This window comes from Callorhinchus milii, unplaced genomic scaffold (genome assembly GCF_018977255.1).
Source record: "Callorhinchus milii isolate IMCB2004 unplaced genomic scaffold, IMCB_Cmil_1.0 Scaffold2, whole genome shotgun sequence".
NCBI classification, from domain to species: domain Eukaryota; kingdom Metazoa; phylum Chordata; class Chondrichthyes; order Chimaeriformes; family Callorhinchidae; genus Callorhinchus; species Callorhinchus milii.
Genome location: NW_024704743.1, coordinates 85,957,561 through 85,980,264, shown reverse-complemented (window position 1 = coordinate 85,980,264; position 22,704 = coordinate 85,957,561). Strand labels below are relative to the sequence as shown.

General features: G+C 44.5%; 1 protein-coding gene across 1 annotated transcript in view; it reads left to right on the top strand.

The window, feature by feature from the left end:
• The first annotated feature begins 502 nt into the window (after positions 1-502).
• emc2 (ER membrane protein complex subunit 2) overlaps positions 503-22,704 on the top strand; it is a 64,983-nt gene continuing 42,781 nt past the window's right edge. The window contains exons 1-5 of the mRNA XM_042331874.1: positions 503-587; positions 5,888-6,001; positions 16,537-16,601; positions 20,954-21,039; positions 21,399-21,456. Coding sequence (XP_042187808.1) covers positions 548-587; positions 5,888-6,001; positions 16,537-16,601; positions 20,954-21,039; positions 21,399-21,456 — 363 coding nt within the window. The 5' untranslated portion in view covers positions 503-547. The remainder of the gene's footprint in view (positions 588-5,887; positions 6,002-16,536; positions 16,602-20,953; positions 21,040-21,398; positions 21,457-22,704) is intronic.

Below are 22,704 nucleotides of genomic sequence, written 5' to 3'. Positions count from 1 at the left end.
AGGGGGTCGACACGTGCACACAGTGACACACACACAGAGTGACACACACGCACAGTGACACACACACACTGTCACTCACACACAGTGACACTCACACACACACTGACACACAGTGACACACACACTCACACACACAGTGACACATACACTCACACACACAGTGACACTCACACACAGTGACACTCACACACACACTGACACACAGTGACACACACACTCACACACACAGTGACACTCACACACAGTGATACAGTGACACAGACACTCACACAGTGACACACTCACACAGTCACACACAGTGTCACACACTCACACACAGTGTCACACACACAATGACACACACTCACACACAGTGACACTCACTCACACAGTGACACACTCACACACAGTGACACACACACAGTCACTCACACACACACAGTCACTCACACACAGTGCCCTCTGACCTCTCGCAGTGTTTTGCGCGGCTCGGCTTCTCCTTTCCTCTGATTGGCTGGTGACGAGCTCTGCGTCTGACGTACGTGTGTCACGTGACGGCGTGAGAAACATGGCGACGGTGGCAGATATGTTCGATGTGAGCTGGGAGGGTGAGTGTGAGAGAGAGGGGGAGCGGGGGGGGGAGCTGGGGGGGAGAGGGGAGCTGGGGGGGAGAGGGGGAGCTGGGGGGGGAGAGTGAGGGGAGAGGGGGAGCTGGGGGGGTGAGTGAGGGGAGAGGGGGAGCTGGGGGGGGGGGGAGCTGGGGGGGGGGAGCTGGGAGGGTGAGTGTGAGAGAGGGTGAGCTGGGGGGGGGAGAGGGGGGAGCTGGGGGGAGAGGGTGAGCTGGGGGGGGGGAGAGGGGGAGCTGGGGGGGGAGAGTGAGGGGAGAGGGGAGCTGGGGGGGTGAGTGAGGGGAGAGGGGGAGCTGGGGGGGGGGGAGCTGGGGGGGGGGAGCTGGGAGGGTGAGTGTGAGAGAGGGTGAGCTGGGGGGGGGGGAGAGGGGGAGCTGGGGGGGGAGTGTGAGGGGAGAGGGGGAGCTGGGAGGGTGAGTGTGAGAGAGGGTGAGCTGGGGGGGGGAGAGGGGGGAGCTGGGGGGGGGAGTGTGAGGGGAGAGGGGGAGCTGGGAGGTGAGTGTGAGAGAGAGGGGGAGCTGGGGGGGGGGAGCTGGGGGGGGGGAGCTGGGGGGGGGGGGAGGGGGAGTGTGAGAGAGAGGGGGAGCTGGGGGGGGGAGCTGGGGGGGAGAGGGGGAGCTGGGGGGGAGAAGGGGAGCTGGGGGGGGGGGAGGGGAACTGGGGAGGGAGAGGGGGAGCTGGGGGGGAGAGGGGGAGCGAGAGGGGAGCTGGGGGGGAGGGGGAGAGAGGGGGAGCTGGGGGGGGAGAGGGAGCTGGGGGGGAGGGGGAGAGAGGGGGAGCTGGGGGGGGGGAGAGGGAGCTGGGGGGGAGAGGGGGAGCTGGGGGGGGAGAGGGGAGCTGGGGGGGGGAGAGGGGGAGCTGGGGGGAGGGGGGGAGGTGAGGGGAGAGGGGGAGCTGGGGGGGTGAGTGTGAGGGGAGAAGGGGAGCTGGGAGGGTGAGTGTGAGGGGAGAGGGGGAGCTGGGAGGGTGAGTGTGAGGGGAGAAGGGGAGCTGGGAGGGTGAGTGTGAGGGAGAGGGGGAGCTGGGGGGGGAGGGGGGGAGAGGGGAGAGGGGGAGCTGGGGGGGTGAGTGTGAGGGGAGAAGGGGAGCTGGGAGGGTGAGTGTGAGGGGAGAGGGGGAGCTGGGAGGGTGAGTGTGAGGGAGAAGGGAGCTGGGAGGGTGAGTGTGAGGGGAGAGGGGAGCTGGGGGGGGAGAGTGAGGGGAGAGGGTGAGCTGGGAGGGTGAGTGTGAGGGGAGAGGCGGAGCTGGGAGGGTGAGTGTGAGGGGAGAGGGGGAGCTGGGAGGGTGAGTGTGAGAGAGGGTGAGCTGGGAGGGTGAGTGTGAGAGAGGGTGAGCTGGGAGGGGGAGTGTGAGGGGAGAGGGTGAGCTGGGAGGGTGAGTGGGAGAGAGAGGGAGAGTGAGTGTGAGGGAGAAGGGGGAGAGAGAGGGGGGAGTGTGAGCTGGGAGGGGAGAGGGAGGAAAGAGGGGCGGGGAGTATGAGGGAGAGGGGGGAGAGAGTGGGGGGAGTGTGTGAGCTGGGAGGGTGAGTGTGAGGGGGGGAGAGAGGGGTGGAGTGTGAGCTGGGAGGGTGAGTGTGAGAGGGGGGTGTGAGAGAGGGAGGGAGAGAGGGTGAGTGTGGGGGGAGAGTGAAAGGGGGAGGGGGGGAGAGAGAGATAGGGAGGGGAGAGAGAGATAGGGAGGGGGAGAGAGAGATAGGGAGGGGGAGAGAGAGATAGGGAGGGGGAGAGAGAGCGTGTGAGAGAGAGGGAGAGAGCGAGAGGGGCGGGGGGAGAGTGAGAGAGAGAGAGGGAGAGTGTGAGAGCGGGAGAGGGAGGGAGAGAGAAGACAGAGAGAAGGTGGGGAGAGCAGGAGAGAGAGAGGGAGGGAGAGATAGAGCGTGTGAGAGAGGAGAGAGCGAGGGGGGGGAAGAGTGTGAGAGAGCAGGAGAGAGGGGGAGGGAGAGGGAGGGAGAGAGAGAGGTGGGAGGAGAGAGAGTGTGAGAGAGAGAGTATGAGAGAGGGGGGGGGAGGGAGGGGGAGAGTGTGTGGGAGAGTGTGAGAGAGCAGGAAAGAGAGAGCGAGGGAGAAAGTGTGTGTGAGGGAGAGAGAGAGACAGAGAGAGTGTGTGTGAGGGAGAGAGAGAGACTGAGAGAGTGTGTGTGAGGGAGAGGGAGAGAGAGAGGGCGCGCGTGTGAGAGAGAGTGTGAGTGTATGGGAGACGACTGTGTGGGAGACGACTGTGTGGGAGACGACTGTGTGGGAGACGACTGTGTGGGAGACGACTATGACGGAGAAACTGGGAGACTGAGAGGGTGTGAGAGAGACAATGGAGAGAGCTACACTATGACAGTGACGATCGAGAGATGTTACACTGAAAGAGTGTGAATGTGACGAGAGAGAGAGCTACACTGAGAGCGACAATAGTGATATATATCAAAAATATTTATAGAGAGTGATTTATACAGACAGAGTGAGAGAGCTACACTGAGAGAATGATATACATATATTTGTGTATATATATAACAGAGTCAAGAGCTATATATATATATAAAATAAAACTTGCATTTGATATAGCACCTTATCGCGTCTTCGAGACGTCTAAAAGCGCTTCACAGAATATACTGGAAAGTGGATTAACTGCACTTTGTGGGTGAAATGCGGCAGCCAGTTTTGCAACCAGCAATATCCCACAAACAGTGAAGTGAATGACCAATTTTATTTGGGGGCTCGTTGGCCAGGACACCGGGAAAAACTCTTCTCTTTTCAAATAGTGCCATGGGATCTTTAACATCCACCTGAATAGGTAGACAGTACCTTGGTTTAATGTCTCATCTGAAGGACAGCACCTCACACAATGCAATGCACCACAACCCAGGACTGCATTGGAGTGTCAGCTTAGACAATGTGATACCAAGTCCTGACATGGGGTTTGAACCCACAACCTTCTGACTCGGGCGAGAGCGCTACCACTGAGTGATGCTAAAGTTAGAGAGAGTGAGATAGAGAGAGGGAGGGGGGAGTGAGGAAGGAGCGAGAGACTGAGAAATATAGATAACTTGTGAGAGATTGATGTGTGTATATATGTGACAATAGAGAGAGAACTACACAGAGAGTGTGAGAATCACAACAGATATATATATCTATATACATAACAACTTGCATTTATATAGCTCCCTCATGAGGAATCACGACCCAGAGCGCTTGACAGTGGCAGAGTATGACACTGAGCCAGGGAGAGTTGGCTCTAGGCACAGTCGGAAGAGGACGATCTTCAGGTTCGGTCTAAATATGGGGAAGGAGGGGGCAAAGCAGAGGCATAGAGGAAGACTGTTCCAGAATTTTGTAGCACAGTGGTTCAAAGCACGGCCACCTATAATAGAACGAGGGTCAAAGGGACATGCAGGAGACCAGAGCCAGTGGAGCGAAGGCAGTGGGTTGTGGAGTAAGCAGGTCGGAGAGGCACACAGACTGCAGAGAGACAGACAGACACAGATAGCTGAGAGACATAGACAGACAGATGGAAAACAGACTGGCTTGGAAGGTGGGTGGCGGGCAGACAGACAGTTGGACCAACTGACTGACAGACCAACCGGCGGATGGATGGATGACTGTCAGACAGAGAGAGGGCAGTCAGTCAGAATGTAGACAGATAGACAGTCGGATGACAGACAAAGAACTGCTGGCAGAAAGGCAGACATCAGACAGACAGATGGCAGACGAATAGACAACAGATGACAGGCAGATGCACGGCGGGTGGCTGGCTGGCAAGCTGGATGGGCAGCTCCATGGCAGTCCAGCCAGATGGCCAGCCAGGCAGCCAGCAAGTGAGCGAGACACAGACCAATGGAAGCAGATAGAGGTGAAGGCGGAGTCCGGCAAAGAGCTTGCAGGTATACACCAAAGTGTCAGACAGACAGATAGAGACAGGCAAACAAGAGTGAGGCAGGCCAGAGGGAGAAAGTGGCAGACTGACAGACAGAGAGAGGCAGGCAGAAAGAGCAAGAAGGGCAGGCAGATGGAGAGTTGCAAATCAATCCCCTAAACTCTGTCCCTCTCCACCTGACCCTGATCCAACCTCTCCCTCTTCCCTGATGTCAGTCCATCTCCCTGATCTCTCCCAGCTGATTTTATACCCCCTTTTTTTCCCCCAACCCAGGTCCCTTACTTCCTGATTGTGATACCTCATTCATTGTATATACAGGTTTATTGGGGGCTTCTTGCAGTAGACAGCATTTTCTGAATATGGGTTGTACAATTTCATCGAATTGTGAGTTGCATCACTCTGGAGCTGAGCTGCTGAGATTGCTAAATAACTTGTTTGGAACAGGCTCCCACCTCGCAAGTGAGAAGACCTGGGTTCGATTCCTGGGCAGGGCAAAACATTGGGCATGTTTCCTTACTCCACACGCCTCGGTTTACCTAGTAGTAAGTAGGAATCTGGTTGTTAGTCGATTGGCGGATCGCTTTCCCAGGGGTAATAATCCCTTCAAAAAATAATCAGGACAAATTGCATGACTTAATCCACAACTGTTTGTGGGACACTCCTGTGTGCGATTGGCTGCTGTGTTTCACCCACAAAACATACAGTCAATTCACTTTGCAGTATATTTTGTGAAGCGCTTTGAGATGTCTAGAAGATGTGATAAGACATTATATCAAGTGCAAGGATTATTATCTATCCATAGATGTAGGATGTTAGTGTATGCAAATTGTCTGTCTCGTTTGCCTACAAATACACAGTCACTACATCTCACAGTAAAATCCTGTGAAGCATTTTGGTACTCCTCCATGACATACACTACATCAAATGCAAAATTATTATTACAGTGTTTACAATTGTGCTTTGTTTCAATAAGAAGCACTCCAAATGCCTTTGATTTTGCCTACCATTGTCCTTGTTCCCTGGGCATAAGGAGGATATGATTTGCACCATCTGTATTATGTTCCATTTTCTCTTTAAGGTTTTGTGGAGTCCTGTAGCTCAGTGGTTAGAGCACTTGCTTTGCAAGTGAGAGACCTGAGTTCAATTCCAGGCAGGGCGAAACCTTGGGCAAGTTTCCTTACTCCACACACCTAATAATAACCCCCCCAAAAAAACAAAACAATAATAAATTGGTCATTTTCAATCCTCGATTGTTTGTGGGACATTGCTGTGCGCAATTGGCTGCCGCGTTCGCCCACAGATATACAGTCAATTCACTTTACAGTATATTCTGTGAAGCGCTTTGGGACGTCCTCCCGACGTGAAAAGCGCTATATCAAATGCAAGGATTATTATTATTATTCTCCTTGTTTTCACAGATATGCGCGACAAATTAAGGAAATGGAGGGAAGAAAATTATCGTAACAGTGAACAGATAGTTGAAGTTGGAGAAGAGCTAATAAATGACTATGCATCAAAACTTGGTGATGACAGTGAGTATGTGACTATGAGAAAGGCATTTGTACAGCAATGTCCCACATACATGAAGTGAATGACACATTTTTGTATTGCAGGATTGTTGGTTAGGTTAGAGAAAGAAATTCTCTTCCCTTTTCAAATAGTGGTATAGAACCTTTAACGTCCACCTGAACAAACAGACAGGATCTTGATTAATGTCTCATCCGAAGGATGGCACCTCCGACATTGGAGTGCTTGCTGGGCACTGGATTGCAGCATCAAGCTGCAATAAATCATGAGCTGAAAGTCCTAACATGGGGCTTGAACTTACAGCCTTCTAACTCAGAATGACTGAGCCAACCTATTCTGCATAGTGTGAGGCCGGTAATGTCTGGATTAGTAGGATTTTACAGATTAACATTGAGGAGATTTCAAGATTTTAAAAAAATTGGCTGGGAAAGAAGTCTTGTGAGTGAGGACTGAATAAGACTAGTTGAAGGATGAATAGCATGGGGATTGTGGAGTTGGAGAATATGGATTGTGGTGTCTGTACCCGTGATCTAGTAGCTTCCTGATCTAGGACTTAGATCAAGATGTTCAGATTTGTGGTTGTGTTCTTTTTTATGTGTCTTTATGATGTAGTTTATTTGTCAATAATGGCCTTATCTACAAATGTGAGAAGGAAGTGCTTTGCAATAAAAAAAATGCTTGAATGATCTTTGGAAATGTCACATTGACTGCAGTCTAAAAATCATTGCAAGTTAAACTATTGTATTAAGAAGTAAAAGTACTGATGTGCATTGGGGAGATTTTAAGTGGAACGTTTCCAAATCCCTCACTGGTAGAAGTCTACACTCCAGTAAGAACAAATTACAATCAAAGAATGTATTAACGTATTACAGAAAAACTAATGAGGTTCTCTGGGTTCAATGCCTAAGAGGCCTTGTTATAAGCGAAGTGCGAAAAATGGCCAACTTCTGGGTGGTCAGATCACATTTCTTGTGCAAGAAGTGCCCTGATGCCCTCTGTGCAATGCGAAGGAAGTGCCACCAATGGCGACCTGAACATCTAGGAAGTCTTGTTAGCACAGTTCCACTCTGAGACCTGTGAGACAACAACAAGATTTCATTTATAGAGCGCCTTTCACGTCGGGAGGACATCCCAAGACGCTGGACAGTTGGGTCGGGACCCGAGCAGGGGGGAAATGGTCAGGGTGAAGGGAGGGAAGCAAGGGAGGGAGGAGGGGGTAGAGAGTCGAGAGGGGAGCTGAAGGCACGGTTGAAGAGAAGAGACGGTGGGCAACAATAACAACTTGCATTTAGATAGTGCCCGTCATGCAAGGTAGCATCCCGGAGCGCTTCACGGTGGAGGAGTCTGACAACGGGCCAGTGGGAAAGGGATGAGGTAGGTGACTGTAAGCAAGATCAAAAAGGAAGATCTTTAGATGGGATTTGAAGGTGGGGAAGGAAGGGGCAAGGCAGAGGGAGTGAGGAAGAGAGATCCAGATATTCGGGGCATAGTGGCTGAAGGTACGACCACCGATGGTGGAACGGAGGGCATGAGGGACAAACAGGAGGCTGGAGCCAGCTGAGCAGAGGCTGCGTGTGGTGGAGTGGGGAGTAAGGAGGTTGGATAGGTAGGGAGGTGTGAGAGAATGAAGTGATTTGAAAACGAGTGATCTTGAAATCGATCTGTTCGGTGATTGGGAACCAATGAAGCCTGGCAAGCACTCGTGTGATGGGGATACAGAGTTTAGTGACTATCCGGGGGGTGGAGTTTTTAATTAATTAGATTTTGTGTATCGTTGGGCTCGGGAGATCAGTGAGGAGAGCATTGGAATAGTCCAGCCAGGAAGTCACAAAGGCGTGGACGAGGGCTTCAGCTGCATTGGTTGTGAGGTATGGACGGAGTAAGGCAATGTGGCGGAGATGGAAAAAAGCAGCCCCGGCAGGCCTGTTATGACAGGGTTCCCTATACTCCTGTTCTTACAAACCTTTTGTTTGAACAATAATGTTTCTGTGAATGAAATAAAATAAATGAGTGGTAATTTAACAGTCATAAAATAATCAGTAATTAACAGAAAAGGGAACATTGGGAAGTCATTTCAAAGCAGAAAGAGTTCTCTGCTTGCTTCTGCGTCATGGCAATTGAATCCTGAAAAGGGTGAGAAGGTTTCTGTGGAAATAGTTCCAGTCATAATATTTTGGACACATTTGGTGTAACAACGAAAAAAAGGAGAAAGGGCTTACTTTTAGATTTAATTAGAGATATTGGATAATGTATTCAGTATACTGTGGGAATTGCTGTAATGTGCATTTTGTTTATCAATTTGAGTCTTTAACAAAGCGCTTTGAGACCTCTAGAAGATGTGAAAAGCGCTATATCAAATGCAAGGATTATTATTAAACCTTTATAAATTAATGAACAGACACCTTATCTGCTGACACTTGTGTTTGCAAGAGCACACAATGTTTATTTGCAGAATTGTCATTTCTGTGAATGTTCACAATGATAACTGGACCTATTCCTCCTCCACTCCTTGATATTTACTCAAAGAGGTGATAGTTTCTGCCAATATTCAGTGGAACTACTTTACATACCTTTTAAAAAAAAATAGTTGAGCCTTGAATATGAATACAAATATCAAGGCAGAAGGGAATGTAAGAGACCTTAAAGGAAAAAAGGGTGTGTAGCAAAGATAGTTTACTAGTTAATTTAATTCAAAGAACAAGTATGCCAAAATGACCCAGATTGTTTCTGTGAAATTATTTTTAGAAAGTAATTTTTGGAGTCAATAAAATACCCTGTAAAAAATATTTTTGAATTCCGTGTTCACTTCTCTGCTCCAGAATGTCCTGCCTGCCCTTTGCACCACTATCAGCCGTCCATGATACAGATAGGAGGGTCTTGAGACAGGCCTTGAAGGAGGTAAGGGAGAATTTTGGGGGTAAGGCAAAGGAACTGTGGGATGGAGTTCCAAAGATTGGGGGCAGAGAGACTCAATGAGACAATACAAGGTAGATTTTCCAGGTACTTTGCTCTCACTTGCATCTTTCTTAAGCTGTTTTACTACACTTTTTTTTACTACAAGGGCGAAACCTTGAGCAAGTTTGCTACTCCACACGCCTAATAATAATCCCTCCAAAAAGAAAGCCAATAATAAATTGGTCATTTTCAATCCACGACTGTTTGTGCGCTACGCGCAATTGGCTGCCGTGTTTCGTCCAAAAATATGTGGTTAATTCACATTACAGCATATTCTGTGAAGTGCTTTGAGACGTCTAGGAAACGTGAAAAGCGCTATATCAAATGCAAGGGTTATTATTATTATTGTCTAGCAAACCTGAATGCAAATTTCCCAATTACCAGTGTGAATAAAGGCGTATCTATGTACAATCTGGCAACAATTGATGGAAAAATGAGCAATTTGGGCACTGCCAGTGTTTGGCAGTGATGGGCCAATCTTTTTGGTCGGCAAACAAAATAAATTTTCTTGATTAATAATAATAATCCTTGCATTTGATATAGCGCCTTATCACGTCTGTAAGAATAACAATAGAGAATGATATATATAAAAATATTTATAGAGAGTAATTTATACAGAAAGCGTGAGAGATTTACACTGAGAGAATGATATATATATGTGTTATATATATATAGAGAGAGAGTCAGAGCTATACATATAATAAAGCTTGAATTTGATATAGTGCCTTATCACGTCTTCGAGACGTCTCAAAGCGCTTCACAGAATACACTGTAAAACTAATTGACTATATTTTGTGGGAGAAACGCAACAGCCAATTGAGCATAAATTTATATAAATGTAATTTATATTAAAGCTATAAATCAAGAAATAATCAAGTAAAACCTGGAAACACATTAGTGATTGATCACAGACTTACCTAGACTAGTGTGAATGTTCGGGTGGGGAGTGCTTCTTGAGGGCCCCATGGACCATGCGTTGGCCACCACTGGTGTGTGGTATTGTGAAAGCAGGGCATGGGAAATGAGCAAATGTGAAAAGGGCAGGAAGGAAAACCTTACATCTGAACAACTTTGATGCATCACATCCAAAACAAAGTTAACCATCTTTCCCTCCACCTGATTAATTTTGACTTTCTGGCAGCAGTCAATGACATATGATCGCTATAAAAGGTAACCTCTATGATTTTCATTTCATGATAGCTAAGCATAATGTAATCAGATGATAATAATCCTTGAATTTGATATATGGCCTTCCACATCAGGAGGACATCTCAAGGCAATTCATAGATAATGACCACGCATTTGTACGACTGGAATTGAGATACAGTGAACGCCAGATAACTAACCTGGCTTAACTTTTCACTATAAATTAAGTCGCCATGCTGCCAATATCCTGGCCACTTCCCAAGCAAAATGTTAATGAAGCACTCCTCTTTACTTGTCACTCCGATTAATACATAACTAATTGCATTCTAGGAATTCTTGTAAGGGATTCTTATCAATTCTTATCAAGGGAATTCACTCCACGGTCACGTCCCCTCCAACATCCACCAACCCCCCACCCCCTCACTCCTACACTCCGACTGCTACCCATCCTCCCCTACTCACTTTTGTACCCGTTTCCCCACCCTCTGTCACTAAACTCATCCTATCCCTAAAACCAACCACCTGCTCCCTTGACCCCATCCCCACTCCACTCCTTATCTCCCAGCTCCACTTTCTTGCCCCACATATCACCGACATCATCAACCTGTCCCTCTCCTCTGGCTCTGTCCCCATTCCCTTAAAAACTGCCATCATCACGCCCACCCTGAAAAAACCCTCCCTTGATGCGTCGCAGCTATCAAGCTACCGGCCCATCTCCAACCTCCCCTTTCTCTCCAAGGTCCTGGAAAGAGTTGTCGCCTCCCAACTGCGCTCTTTCCTTTCCACCCATTCTCTTTTTGAACCCCTTCAGTCAGGTTTCCGTGCTGCCCATAGCACAGAAACTGCCCTGGTCAAGGTCACCAATGATATCCTGACCATCTGTGACCAGGGCTCCCTCTGCCTCCTCGTCCTCCTCGACCTATCGGCAGCATTCGATACGGTCGACCACGCTATCCTACTCCACCGCTTGTCCTCCCACCTCAACCTTCAAGGCACTGTCCTTGAATGGTTTAGGTCGTACCTTTCTCACCGTCTTCACTTTGTCTCGACGAATGGCTTCTCCTCCACCCCCCGTACTGTCTCATGTGGTGTCCCTCAGGGCTCTGTCCTCGGTCCCCTCCTCTTCACCCTCTATATGCTCCCCCTCGGTGACATCATCCGCAGACATGGAGTTAACTTCCACATGTATGCGGATGACACCCAACTCTACCTTTCCTCCTCTACTCTCAACTCCACGACCACCGATGTCCTGACAGCCTGCCTGTCCGACATCGAGTCCTGGACGAGAGACAACTTTCTTCAGCTCAACGTGCGAAAAACCGAGGCCCTCCTGATTGGCTCACGTCAGCGCCTCCGCACCTCAGGCGCTGACACCATCAGCATCCAAGGCTGCACTCTCCACCTCTCAAAGCCAGTCAGGAACCTCGGCGTTTTGTTCGACCCTGAGCTGTCCTTTCTCCCTCACATCCGCACCACAACTGGCACCGCCTTCCATCACCTCCGGAACATCGCCAGACTACGGCACTACCTCACCCCTCACGCTGCTGAAACCCTGGTCCACGCCTTTGTCACCTCAAGGCTGGACTATGGGAACTCTCTCCTCGCCGGCCTTCCCGCCACCTCCCTCCACAAGCTGCAGGTCATTCAGAACTCTGCAGCTCGTGTACTGTCCCGCACCAGGCTTCGGGACCACATCACTCCCACCCTCGCTCGCCTCCACTGGCTCCCCATCCCCCAGAGGATTGATTTCAAGATCCTCATCCTCACCTACAAGGCCATTCACGGCCTTGCTCCCTCCTACCTCTCCAACCTACTATCCCCCTACCTACCTGCCCGTACCCTCCGTTCCTCTGGCTCCGGTCTGCTCCACGTCCCCCGCCCCAACCGCCCTACCATCGGTGGTCGGGCCTTCAGCCTCTCAGCCCCAGGCTCTGGAACTCCATCCCCCAGTGCCTTCGCCGCTTCCTCCCTTTCCTCCTTCAAGGCCGGTCTCAAAACCTTTCTCTTTGACCGAGCCTTCAGCTCCCCTCTCGACTCTCTTCCCCCTCCTCGCTCCCTCCCTTCCCTCCCCTCACCCTGACCATTTCCCCCCTCCTCCTCCCTCCCTTCCCTCCCTCACCCTGACCATTTCCCCCTCCTCGCTCCCTCCCTTCCTCCCCTCACCCTGACCATTTCCCCCCTGCTCGGGTCATGACCCAACTGTGCAGCGCCTTGGGACGTCCTCCTGACGTGAAAGGCGCTTTATAAATGGAATCTTGTTGTTGTTGTTGTAAGTATTTGCAATGTAAAATTGATCGGATGACTCGTCTTATAAGATGGCGTTTTGCATTGCCTATCTGCGACTGTGCAGACGCTCAGCAAAAGTTGAGTACATTTTGTTAGATTTATTTTTAAAAAAAAGCTGTGTAATCAAAAAGAAAGAACACGATCTTCTGTGTATCAGATTGTCAGGCAAGTGAAGGATTTTCTGGATTAATCTGTTTAAATTGACCGGAAGTTGAATGTAATATACTATCATGTACATTCTCATAACCTACTACTCTCCAAGAACATTGTAGCACCTTGAAAGCACTATTTCAACTTACGTATTCAGTTATTTGTATAAAGGGACATTGGAGTGCCCTTTTGGTATTAACAGTTACCTCACTTTCTATCTAACATTCCCCATTTGAAAACAAAATCAAATATTAACTTTTTCAGTGCAACTTTTATTGCTTTTTTCCTGTCTGCTCCTGATTCATATTTTGTTTTGTTTTTAAATAAAAAGTTGAGTTCCAATAGCTTGTTGGGGCTTTTGATTAGGAAGAGCTACTAAGGACAACAGCATGCTGAAACAAAATAAACATGCACAGTTTAAATTACACGATCCCCAAAGCATTCTGTTTTAATTACTGTATCTGCTTTCTGTCTGGCTTCGTAACACTTCCAAAGTAGCTCTAAATTATAATTCTGTTGAATTTGTTTCAAACGACATTGCTGGCATAAGACCTGTTCACGCAATATTACCTCATTTCAACACAGTTTTACTTGGCAATGCGTACACTATGCATCTCCTGGCTTAGAAGAGTATATAATTTATAAACTTTTCTCAATTTCTTCTCCAGTGACAAAGTTGTTTGCCCAGTGTGTTCTTAGCGTGATAAGGCGCTATATCAAATGCAAGGATTATTATTATTTATATAATATAAAAGTTATTTAACTCATAAACTTTCACTTTAGCCATAGTTAATTTGTGAGAGACTGTGACAAGTGGTAAAATTTACCACCAAAGCCTCACTGACTCAATTACTGTAGCAAAAAAAACCTCCATAAATGAAATGCTTGCAAACTCTTTCATGCAATTTTGTGATTTCGATTTATTACCATTTCTCCCATTAGGAACTCTTCCAATGCTTCTTTGATAATAGACTCCAATATTTTTTCCTTCCATGTCAAACTAATAGGTCTCTAATTCCCAGGATTGTACTTCAAGTATTGAAATCACATTAGCTGGCTTCTAGTCCCCTGTGTTCAGTGATCTTTGTGAAATGCATCAGACAACAGACCTCTTTGTACCCCTACCTTCCGCCCAACACTTTTGCCCTAACCAGTGCTGTTTTCAATGCAAAATTCAAGCCAGTAGAGCACACAGCATAAATAAAATATGATGAGGAATGCTCCATTGTGTAATGAGATCCAATGTATTTGGCAGCTTACTTATCTGTAAACCATTGCCTCTCATTCTTTCTTCTGAATTTAAGATTTCACTCAGCTGACATGTGTGTGCTGCATGTTGCTCGTCTCTTCCGCTCCACATTTATCACCGTGCTTTCAGCCACTATGCCCCGAATCTCTGGAACTCTTTGCCTCAATCTCTCCATCTTGCCCACTGTCTTCAAATCGCACCTAAAGAGTTTCCTCTGCAACCGTGCCTTTGCTCACCTCCTCTCCTTTCTGGCTTGGCATTTGAGTGTTCCGAGATGCCATCCGTGTGAAAAGCGCTATATAAATACAACTTGTATTTGAAATTTGTGATGGAAACTAATGGATTAATCAAATATCTGCACTGTGTTGTATTGCATGTATTTTGTATTGAACCAATGTCTCCCATATTAATTAATTTTATCTTCTATACCTGGTTTGCATTATTTACGATGGGAAACAGAAACACTTATCTAGGCTGATATTCCAATGCAGTGCTGGTGTTGCACTGTATTGTTGGAAATATCATTCCTTGGATGAAACATTACCCCAAGGTCCCATTTGCCTGTTCAGGTGGACATTAAAGGAACAATTTGAAAAGAGAAATTAGTTTCTTCTGATGTCTTGCCAGCAATCCCCTGATAAAATTGGTCATTCACTTTATCGATGATTATGGGACATTGCTGTATTGAGATTGGCTGCTGCATTCACCTTCAAAATACAGTCACTTGCACTTTACAGTGAATTTTATGAGATGTTCTCCTGACAAGAAATGTGCTATATCAACTGAAACAATTATTAATTTCTCCCTTTTATAAAATCTAATATTTCACTATATTAATCTGTTGAATCTGCATAATTTCAGCACCATTTGGGGTTTTTTAACATCAATTTATTAAGGTTACTATATAAATATACACAATTATAGAACTATAGATGATAGTAAGTTACTATAGGACAGTAATTTAATCTTGGGAGTTTAGAAGACATTTAGAACCACTTAAGCTTTCTTTCTTGGCTTAAAATATCCCCTGAACCCCAGGGATAAATTACAACCTTCTCACTCCCTCCTAATTATCCATAATTCTACATGTGCTGTAGTTAAGTGACTATCTGTTCTGTTCTCGGGAATCAAGGATACCAAGGTCAGTCTAAAGGATGACACTATGATTGATTATAATTATCTTCTAGTTTAGCCACTTCCTTTGCTTTTTTTGACATTTTATAATTTACAAAAATCATTTAATAGTTATAACAGTAGCAGGACTTTTCTCTTGCAGTACTTTCCCAATGAATTGGCTACAATACACACATTATATAGTGTCCTGACAATTATCACTTTTATTTCCAGGCACTGATCAAATGACGAATTGAGCATTGACTAATTGATAGGCAAGGCAATTCTTGGAAGAGTGCAAGATGAGATAACTTTTAGTATTAGCCTATTTATTCTGAGAATTACATGAACATTGCAGCATGGAAACAGATTATTCAGTCCTACTGGTCCATGCAAACCAAAGCCCTAACGGGAACAGTGGCCCTAGCCGGATAAACAGCAGGAAGCCTGCCAAATAGTGCCTTCAATGGCAAGCTATGCGGTAATTATCCGACAGCTCCACAGCATACTTTCTGGGGTCTCCAAACATTGGTACTTGCCAAACCATGCGTAATATTCTCCAGAGTTAGATACAACGCTCCATATAGAGAGTAGACATTCCATTCCGGATACAGACTTTTCCATGTTTAGGTGGCATATATATGTGGAACTCTTCAGTTTGGTTTGGATACTCTTAAGTATGGTGATGGGTTTCCACATGTGTCAAATACCTGACTGACCAAACAAATTAGTATCTTCCATAGTTCTACCCTTGACTTTTATTGACATGGATTTATTCATTAACCTCTTATATAAAATGTAATTTGAAAATGTATTCTTCCCTCCATAACTGAAAACAAATTTCCTCTTGTCATGTTGAAACCTGAGTACAGTAGTATTGCTGTAAGTGACAACAAATTGATGGATAATTAAATTGCAAAATATGTTTTCTCTTGGACTGTACTGAACTTGTAAGTTATGTCTTTACTAAACTTGCATATGTATAGGGTGTAGGTCAACGAGGCTGCCATTGACTTAACAGTGAATGTTATACTACAACAGATTCATTTCTATCTTGAAAGACAGTGTTTATTGAATTAAAATGGCTTTTATATATCATACTTTCAAATTAAAAATTGTATTTTAATAAACAATTATTAAAAAATGAGGATTGAACAAAAGATGTGCTGTCTTAATACAAAAATTTGTTGTGTAGCACCCTATTTGGCTAACTTATTTGAGTAATTATAATTTACACGGTTGCAGCTTTGTGTGATCAATGGTCTCCATTAAATTATCTTTTTGGTCCTTTTGAAGTATTGTTGTGTCAAGCTGTTTGCTAAAGATTATTACTGGGAAGTGCTTCAAAGGAAGCTGAGTACTTTTATCAGTCTCAATGTGAAACAGTAGATTGCACCAGTTTGCATTCTCAAATTACAGAGCAAATCTTTAGAGGTACTCTTGAATCCAGAGATCCATCATACAAACTTCTCCCATTAGACATCTTACCAAAAACTGATAATTAAATAAAGAGAAATGCTTAATTGCTGATTAGTTTTCAGTATAATTTTTATTTTAGGGATAGGATATTAAATGCCTTTTATATAACAACAGTATTTTTCATCTGATTCCAATATTTTTGTGTTTTTATTTCTGTTTCAGTTTGGATAATTTATGAACAAGTGATGATTGCTGCCCTTGATTGCAGTCGGGATGACTTAGCAATGGTAGGTACCTCTACCCTTTGGCACTTGTTTCTAGTTTGTTTTTACTTTGAATTTATGTGCAATGCTTTGTTAAAATAATAATAATAATCCTTCCATCTCCTCGCCACTCTACTCTCTGACATCATCAATCACTCCCTATTATCTGGCACTGTTCCCATCCCCCTAAAAACAGTTATAATAATAATAATCCTTGCATTTGATATAGCACTTATCACATCTTCTGGACGTCTCAAAGCGCTTCAGAGAATATACTGTAAAGTGAATTGACTGTATATTTGTGGGTGAAACGCGGCAGCCAATTGTGCACAGCAGTGTCCCACAAACAGTCGTGGATTGAAAATGACCAATTCATTATTGTTTTGTTTTGGAGGGATTATTATTAGGCTCTGTGTGGAGTAAGGAAACTTGCCCAAGGTTTCGTCCTGCCTGGAATTGAACCCAGGTGTCTCGCTTGCAAGACGAGTGCTCTAACCACTGAACTACAGGACTCCAAGTAGATTGTATGTGACATATATTGGTCACTTCAGAGACTAAATTTCCTTCAGATGCTGCACTTCAGTGTTTAACACTCATTCGTGCTAACAGATTTGTCGTGAGTTTTGCAAATTAGGATTAGGGCAAATTAGGGCAGCCCATGGATTGAAAATTGGTTGACAGATAGGAAGCAGATCTTTGGAATAAAACAGCCATTCTCTGATTGGTGAGCAGTAAAATGTGACTCCCATCTTTTCACACTGTTTGTAGCTTGCCTTAATATAGCAATATACTAATAGGAATTGCTCACTCTTCCCTCATTCAAGACTCATCTCAAAACTTGCCTCTTTGACTGTGCTATTGATCAACTTTCCACTTCTCACCCCACTCAGCTCCCACCCCTAGCTTGGGTGCCCAATGAACACTGTCACCATGTGTAGATGGCATGCATGGAACTGTCTGGTTTGAATAGTCTTTAAGTATGGTGGGTTTCCACATATGTCAGTAACCAGCTACCCATAAAAAAACAGGATGAGACTTGCAATGAAAGGAAATAACTATGGTGAGTTATTGAGTAAACTGATGAATAAATTAGCCTGGTTCAGTTGGTAGCTTTCTAATGAGTCACATCAGATCCATTGGAAATTTGATGTCTCGGCAGGCATTTCAATACAATCTAGGGAAAACTCCATTATGTTGCATTCTTGTGGAGTCCTGTAGCTCAGTGGTTAGAGCACTCGCTTTGCAAGTGAGAGACCTGAGTTCAATTCCCGGCAGGGTGAAACCTTGGGCAAGTTTCCTTACTCCACACGCCTAATAATAATCCCTCCAAAACCAAAAACAATAATAAAAATTGGTCATTTTCAATCTACGACTGTTTGTGGGACATTGCTGTGCGCAATTGGCTGCCGCGTTCGCCCACAAATATACAGTCAATTCACTTTACATTGTGTTCTGTGAAGCGCTTTGGGACGTCCTTCCGACGTGAAAAGCGCTATATCAAATGCAAGGATTATTATTATTATTATTATTATTTAGATGCAGTGTGAAACTGGGGTCTTGTCTATCTGTTTAGATGGACATTGATCATGTAGCACTGTTCAGAAAGTGAAGGGAGTTTCTCCTGGTCTTAGTCATCAATCCCTCAGATATAATTGGTCATTCACTTCAATGGCTGTTTTGGGATATTAATATATGAGATATTGCTGTCTGCAGAATTGTCTGCCCTGTTTTGCTTAAAAAGTACAGATACTATGCTTTATAGTAAATCCTGCGAAGTGCTTTGAAACATCCTCCTGATGTGAAAGGTGCCATATCAAAATGCAAAGATTCTTGTGTTCTCTCAAGAAGAACTTGAATTTTCAACAAATAATTGGTTACATGACCTCTTTTAGAGCTTATGTTGCATCATTCTTTGTGAGAAGGCTTTGCGTCATTCTTTGTGAAGGTGCTTGCCTTTGTGTTATTTTCTACCTTCCTGAGGCCCCTCTCTCTATTCTCCTTAAAGGTGAGTAATTTAGCCCAGACCGCATAAAGAAAAATATGAAAATAAGTTAATCATAAAAGGGTAGAATTTAACTGGTTCTGAATAAAGCTTTGTGGTTAATCCAGTTATCATAAATTGTAAATTGATAACCTAACACGAGAAGAAAATTTGCTGCTTTGCTGGAATTGAAATTGTGCAATTTATTTCTGCGATGGTTTAACAGTTCTGATGCGGCTGGCAAGGTTGTATAGGCTTGGATTGGCACAGATTGAACCAAACTAACTAACTGACTGAACTCAGGCCAGCCCATTAATCGTAATATGAAATTTGTCATAAACAACAAAGTTTCTTTGTATGATTAATGGTCTTTTTAGCATGCGGAAGCACTGATACAGGAACGTGCTATTCGACCAAGAAAAATGTTCTTTTGCGGCTTTGCCATGCTTATTGCATAGGTGAACAGAGAGGAAAAATTGGATTTGTAACTGGCTAGGCTGTCTTGTTCTCACAAGTGGGCTTCACTGTGTTAACACAAACGAATGTTGTGCTGTACAGCATATTGCTATTCTGTTTTGTTCTCGTTTATGCTGTAAAAAGGGAGAGACCAAATAAAGGATGCAATATTCTCAACATGTGTGATATACAATACAGTTTACATTTATTTAGCACCTTTTTTATTGGGAGGATGTCTCAAAGCGCTTCATACAGCTGGATAGTCAGGAGGAGGGTAGGGGGATAATAGATGGGGGAGTGGGGGGATAGTGGATGGTTTGTGGATGAGAGCTAATTTTCTTCAGTTGAATGGCAACAAGATCGAGGCTCTTCTGATTGGCTCCAGTCAGTACCTCCTCACCTCAGGCGTTGACAGTATCACCATCCATGGATGCACACTCCACCTCACTGAGCCAGTCCGGAACCTTGGCATCTTGTTTGACCCTCAACTATCCTTTCTACTCCACATCTGCGCCATGACCCACTCTGCCTTCCCCCACCTCCGCAACATCGCCCAGCTCCGACACTGTCTCACACCACATGCCACCGAAACCCTCATTCACACTTTCATTACATCGAGGCTCGACTATGCAAACTGATTGCTTGTCGACCTCCCCAGCTCCTTCCTCCATAGGCTGCAGATTATCCAGAACTCTGCAGCCACTGTCCTCTCCCGCACCTCTGACTCCACTGGCTTCCCATCACACAGAGAATATAGTTCAAGATCCTGGTCCGCACCTTCAAAGCCCTCCATGGTCGTGCTGCCCCCTACCTCTGCGATCTCCTAACTCCCTACCATCCTGCTCACCCACTCCACTCTGGCCTGCTTCACATCCCCCACCTCGCTCGCCCCACTTTTGATGGGCAGGCCTTCTGCCACTCTGCCCCCACCCTCTGGAACTCCATTCCGCAGTCCCTCCGCCTCGCCCCCTCTTGATGATCTTTCAAGACCCATCTCAAGACCCTCCTCTTTGACCTTGCTTTCGATCTCCCTGCTTTCCCTCTGCCCTCCCCACCCCTCCCGACCCCCAGCTCAGGTCCGAAACTCTGTCCGTTCAGCACCTTGGGACATCCTCCCAACATGAAAGGCGCTATACAAATGTAATTTTGTTCTTGTTGTGGGACATTAACAGGGGAAAGACGAAAAATCAATTTCATTGGTATTCATTTTTAGGGATTCATTTAGTAGGGATTGCCTCATACAACAATTCTACCCACATTGTCACTAACGTCTAACATGGCTTAACGTTACAAAGAAAATGAAATCTAAATATGCATCGTTATCAGTTCCTTTTTATTCCATTCACAACTCATTTTTAATATTTTTTTTGTTGTGGAAGAGTAATTTATTAGCATCCTCTGTGTTTGAGCTATTGGCATTTTTGTTTATCCTTGAATAGTGCAGTTGGCAGATGTGAGTGAGAGTGACAAATGTACAGTCGTAAAAGACTTAGAGGTGAGAAACGAACACTTAGCAACGAGAGCTCATTCCTGACCCAGAGGTGAGAATGCACCAACTGAGCCAAGTTGACATCCACGTCAATTACTGTACGCAGAAATATTAAAAGGTTCTCATCAATGGAACCTTAATGCGTCGTATGTAAATGCTTACGTAGTATGCATCATGTGTAAATGTATGTGTGCAGAGCATAGTACAATTACCCTAAATTATGTAGCTGAGCAACTAGAAATGAATTAGTTGCCAATTCCATAAAATATTTTAATTGGCTCATTACATAAATAAGCACTTGGTGCATAATACATACTTGTTTATGCATAGTTTACACATGGTGCATAATTGACGCATGTGTAGACCATAAAAGTAGGATCAAGATTTGTTAACCATATGAGAATTGTGCTGTACTCGAATTGTTCGTTTTATGTTTTTTTCTGTCTACAGTTGTGTCTGCATGAACTTCGAAAGCAATTTCCAGGCAGCCACCGAGTGAAACGATTGACTGGCATGCGATTAGAGTCCTTGGAAAGGTATTTGAAACCTCATTCATCTAGATACAACTGGGTAAGAGTAGGAATTAGGAAAACAGAAACATAAAAAAGGTACAGAATTAATTTTCAGATTCTTTCATATGTCTAAGGTGAATTGATTCCACGATATACAGTTCAGGATTTAATGATCTGCAAATGTCTATAAACTGTTTGAAGCAGGTATTTAACACATCAGTAAAGAAGGCTTAGTTGTGTCCTGTAATGTAGATCCATGTGTCAGAAATTATGATTTTTGTCAGCCACCTTGTAGTTTTGAATTCTCCATTAACGACAATTTTCTGGACTCTTAGAACTTAATCAGACAACTTTTATAAAAACATTTTTTGTTGTTTTTAAAGGTATGAGGATGCCAACAAGGTGTATGATACAATTTTACAGGAAGATGCAACAAACACAGTAAGTAAAAAGAGTTTGATTGGATGTGCGCTTATTAAAATACCGTTAACGAATTAAATCTCTTGGTTAAATTACTGCTGTGTTTTAAGTGAACGCATTTTATTAGATTGTATTATGCAGGAAGCAACTTTAGCAGCAACTTGACAATCTAATTTTTTTGCACAGTCTTATACTATGGCCAGCGAAATACGGGACTGCACTATAAGGGGTTTGCCCTCAAAATTTAAGAAAATGACATGAAGGTTATTAGCCTGAATTGCATTGTTAGGAGTCTGTTTTTTGCATGGTTTTGACCCAAAGGGATAAGAGGACTAGGACCGAAGCTTACTTATGTCATGGTTGCTCGAGAGATATGAAACACAGTCTTGTTTGATCATGTTGCATGAAAGGAGATTTACTTCTCAAACCCCCCCCCCACTCCTATCCCTTGTGATTGTAACAACATGCTTTTTTCATAATATTAATACCTATTAAGTAAATAAAGTTTTGCTTCAAAACTCAATTTGGTTCAGAGAAAATGGGGGGAGGGGAGTAATGTCCATAACACTTTTTTTTTAAAAAAGCAAATGATTTGTTTCAATAGTGTTGGTATCCAGTTGCTTTTTTGGGTATGCAAAGAGGAAGGTAGGGCTTTACATGTTTATGCTGTTTTATATTTTCATGTCCCTAATCCAAACAGTGGCTTAGAAGATGTTAACAGATGAAGTATTCAAAACCAGTTGGGAAAATAAAACATAAAAGTGACATGAAATTGGCATTATCAATGAGAATTTATATGAAGACAAATACCTCCTGGTATTCGGTCCAGATCTGAACTTGAAACAAAATGTGCTGTAATCGTGTGCGAATGACATCATCTGGACAAGCAACAGACAAAACATTCACAAATTATTTTGTTTTGTCATACTAATCCTTAAGTCTGAATCTTTGATTTCTGTGGGCTTTGTTAGACTTATATTCAGATTTATTTAATAAATTATTAGGATCTGGAAATTGTTCAGACATTAACTACCTGGTAATCATTTCCATAAGCACACGTGGCTATAGTAGCAAACTACACACTGCATTATTTTATACAGAAACTTTTGTCTTGTTTTGGCTCAATAACTAATTTAGAATTCTTCTTTCTGATGTTTCAGTTTGCTGATATGTGAAGTTGCTTAGGAATATTAATGTTAAGTTTCGTGTTGGCAGCTGCTGTAATTGAAACAGATTTTTCTTTAAAGGGTTATTTAAAAAAACTGTGCT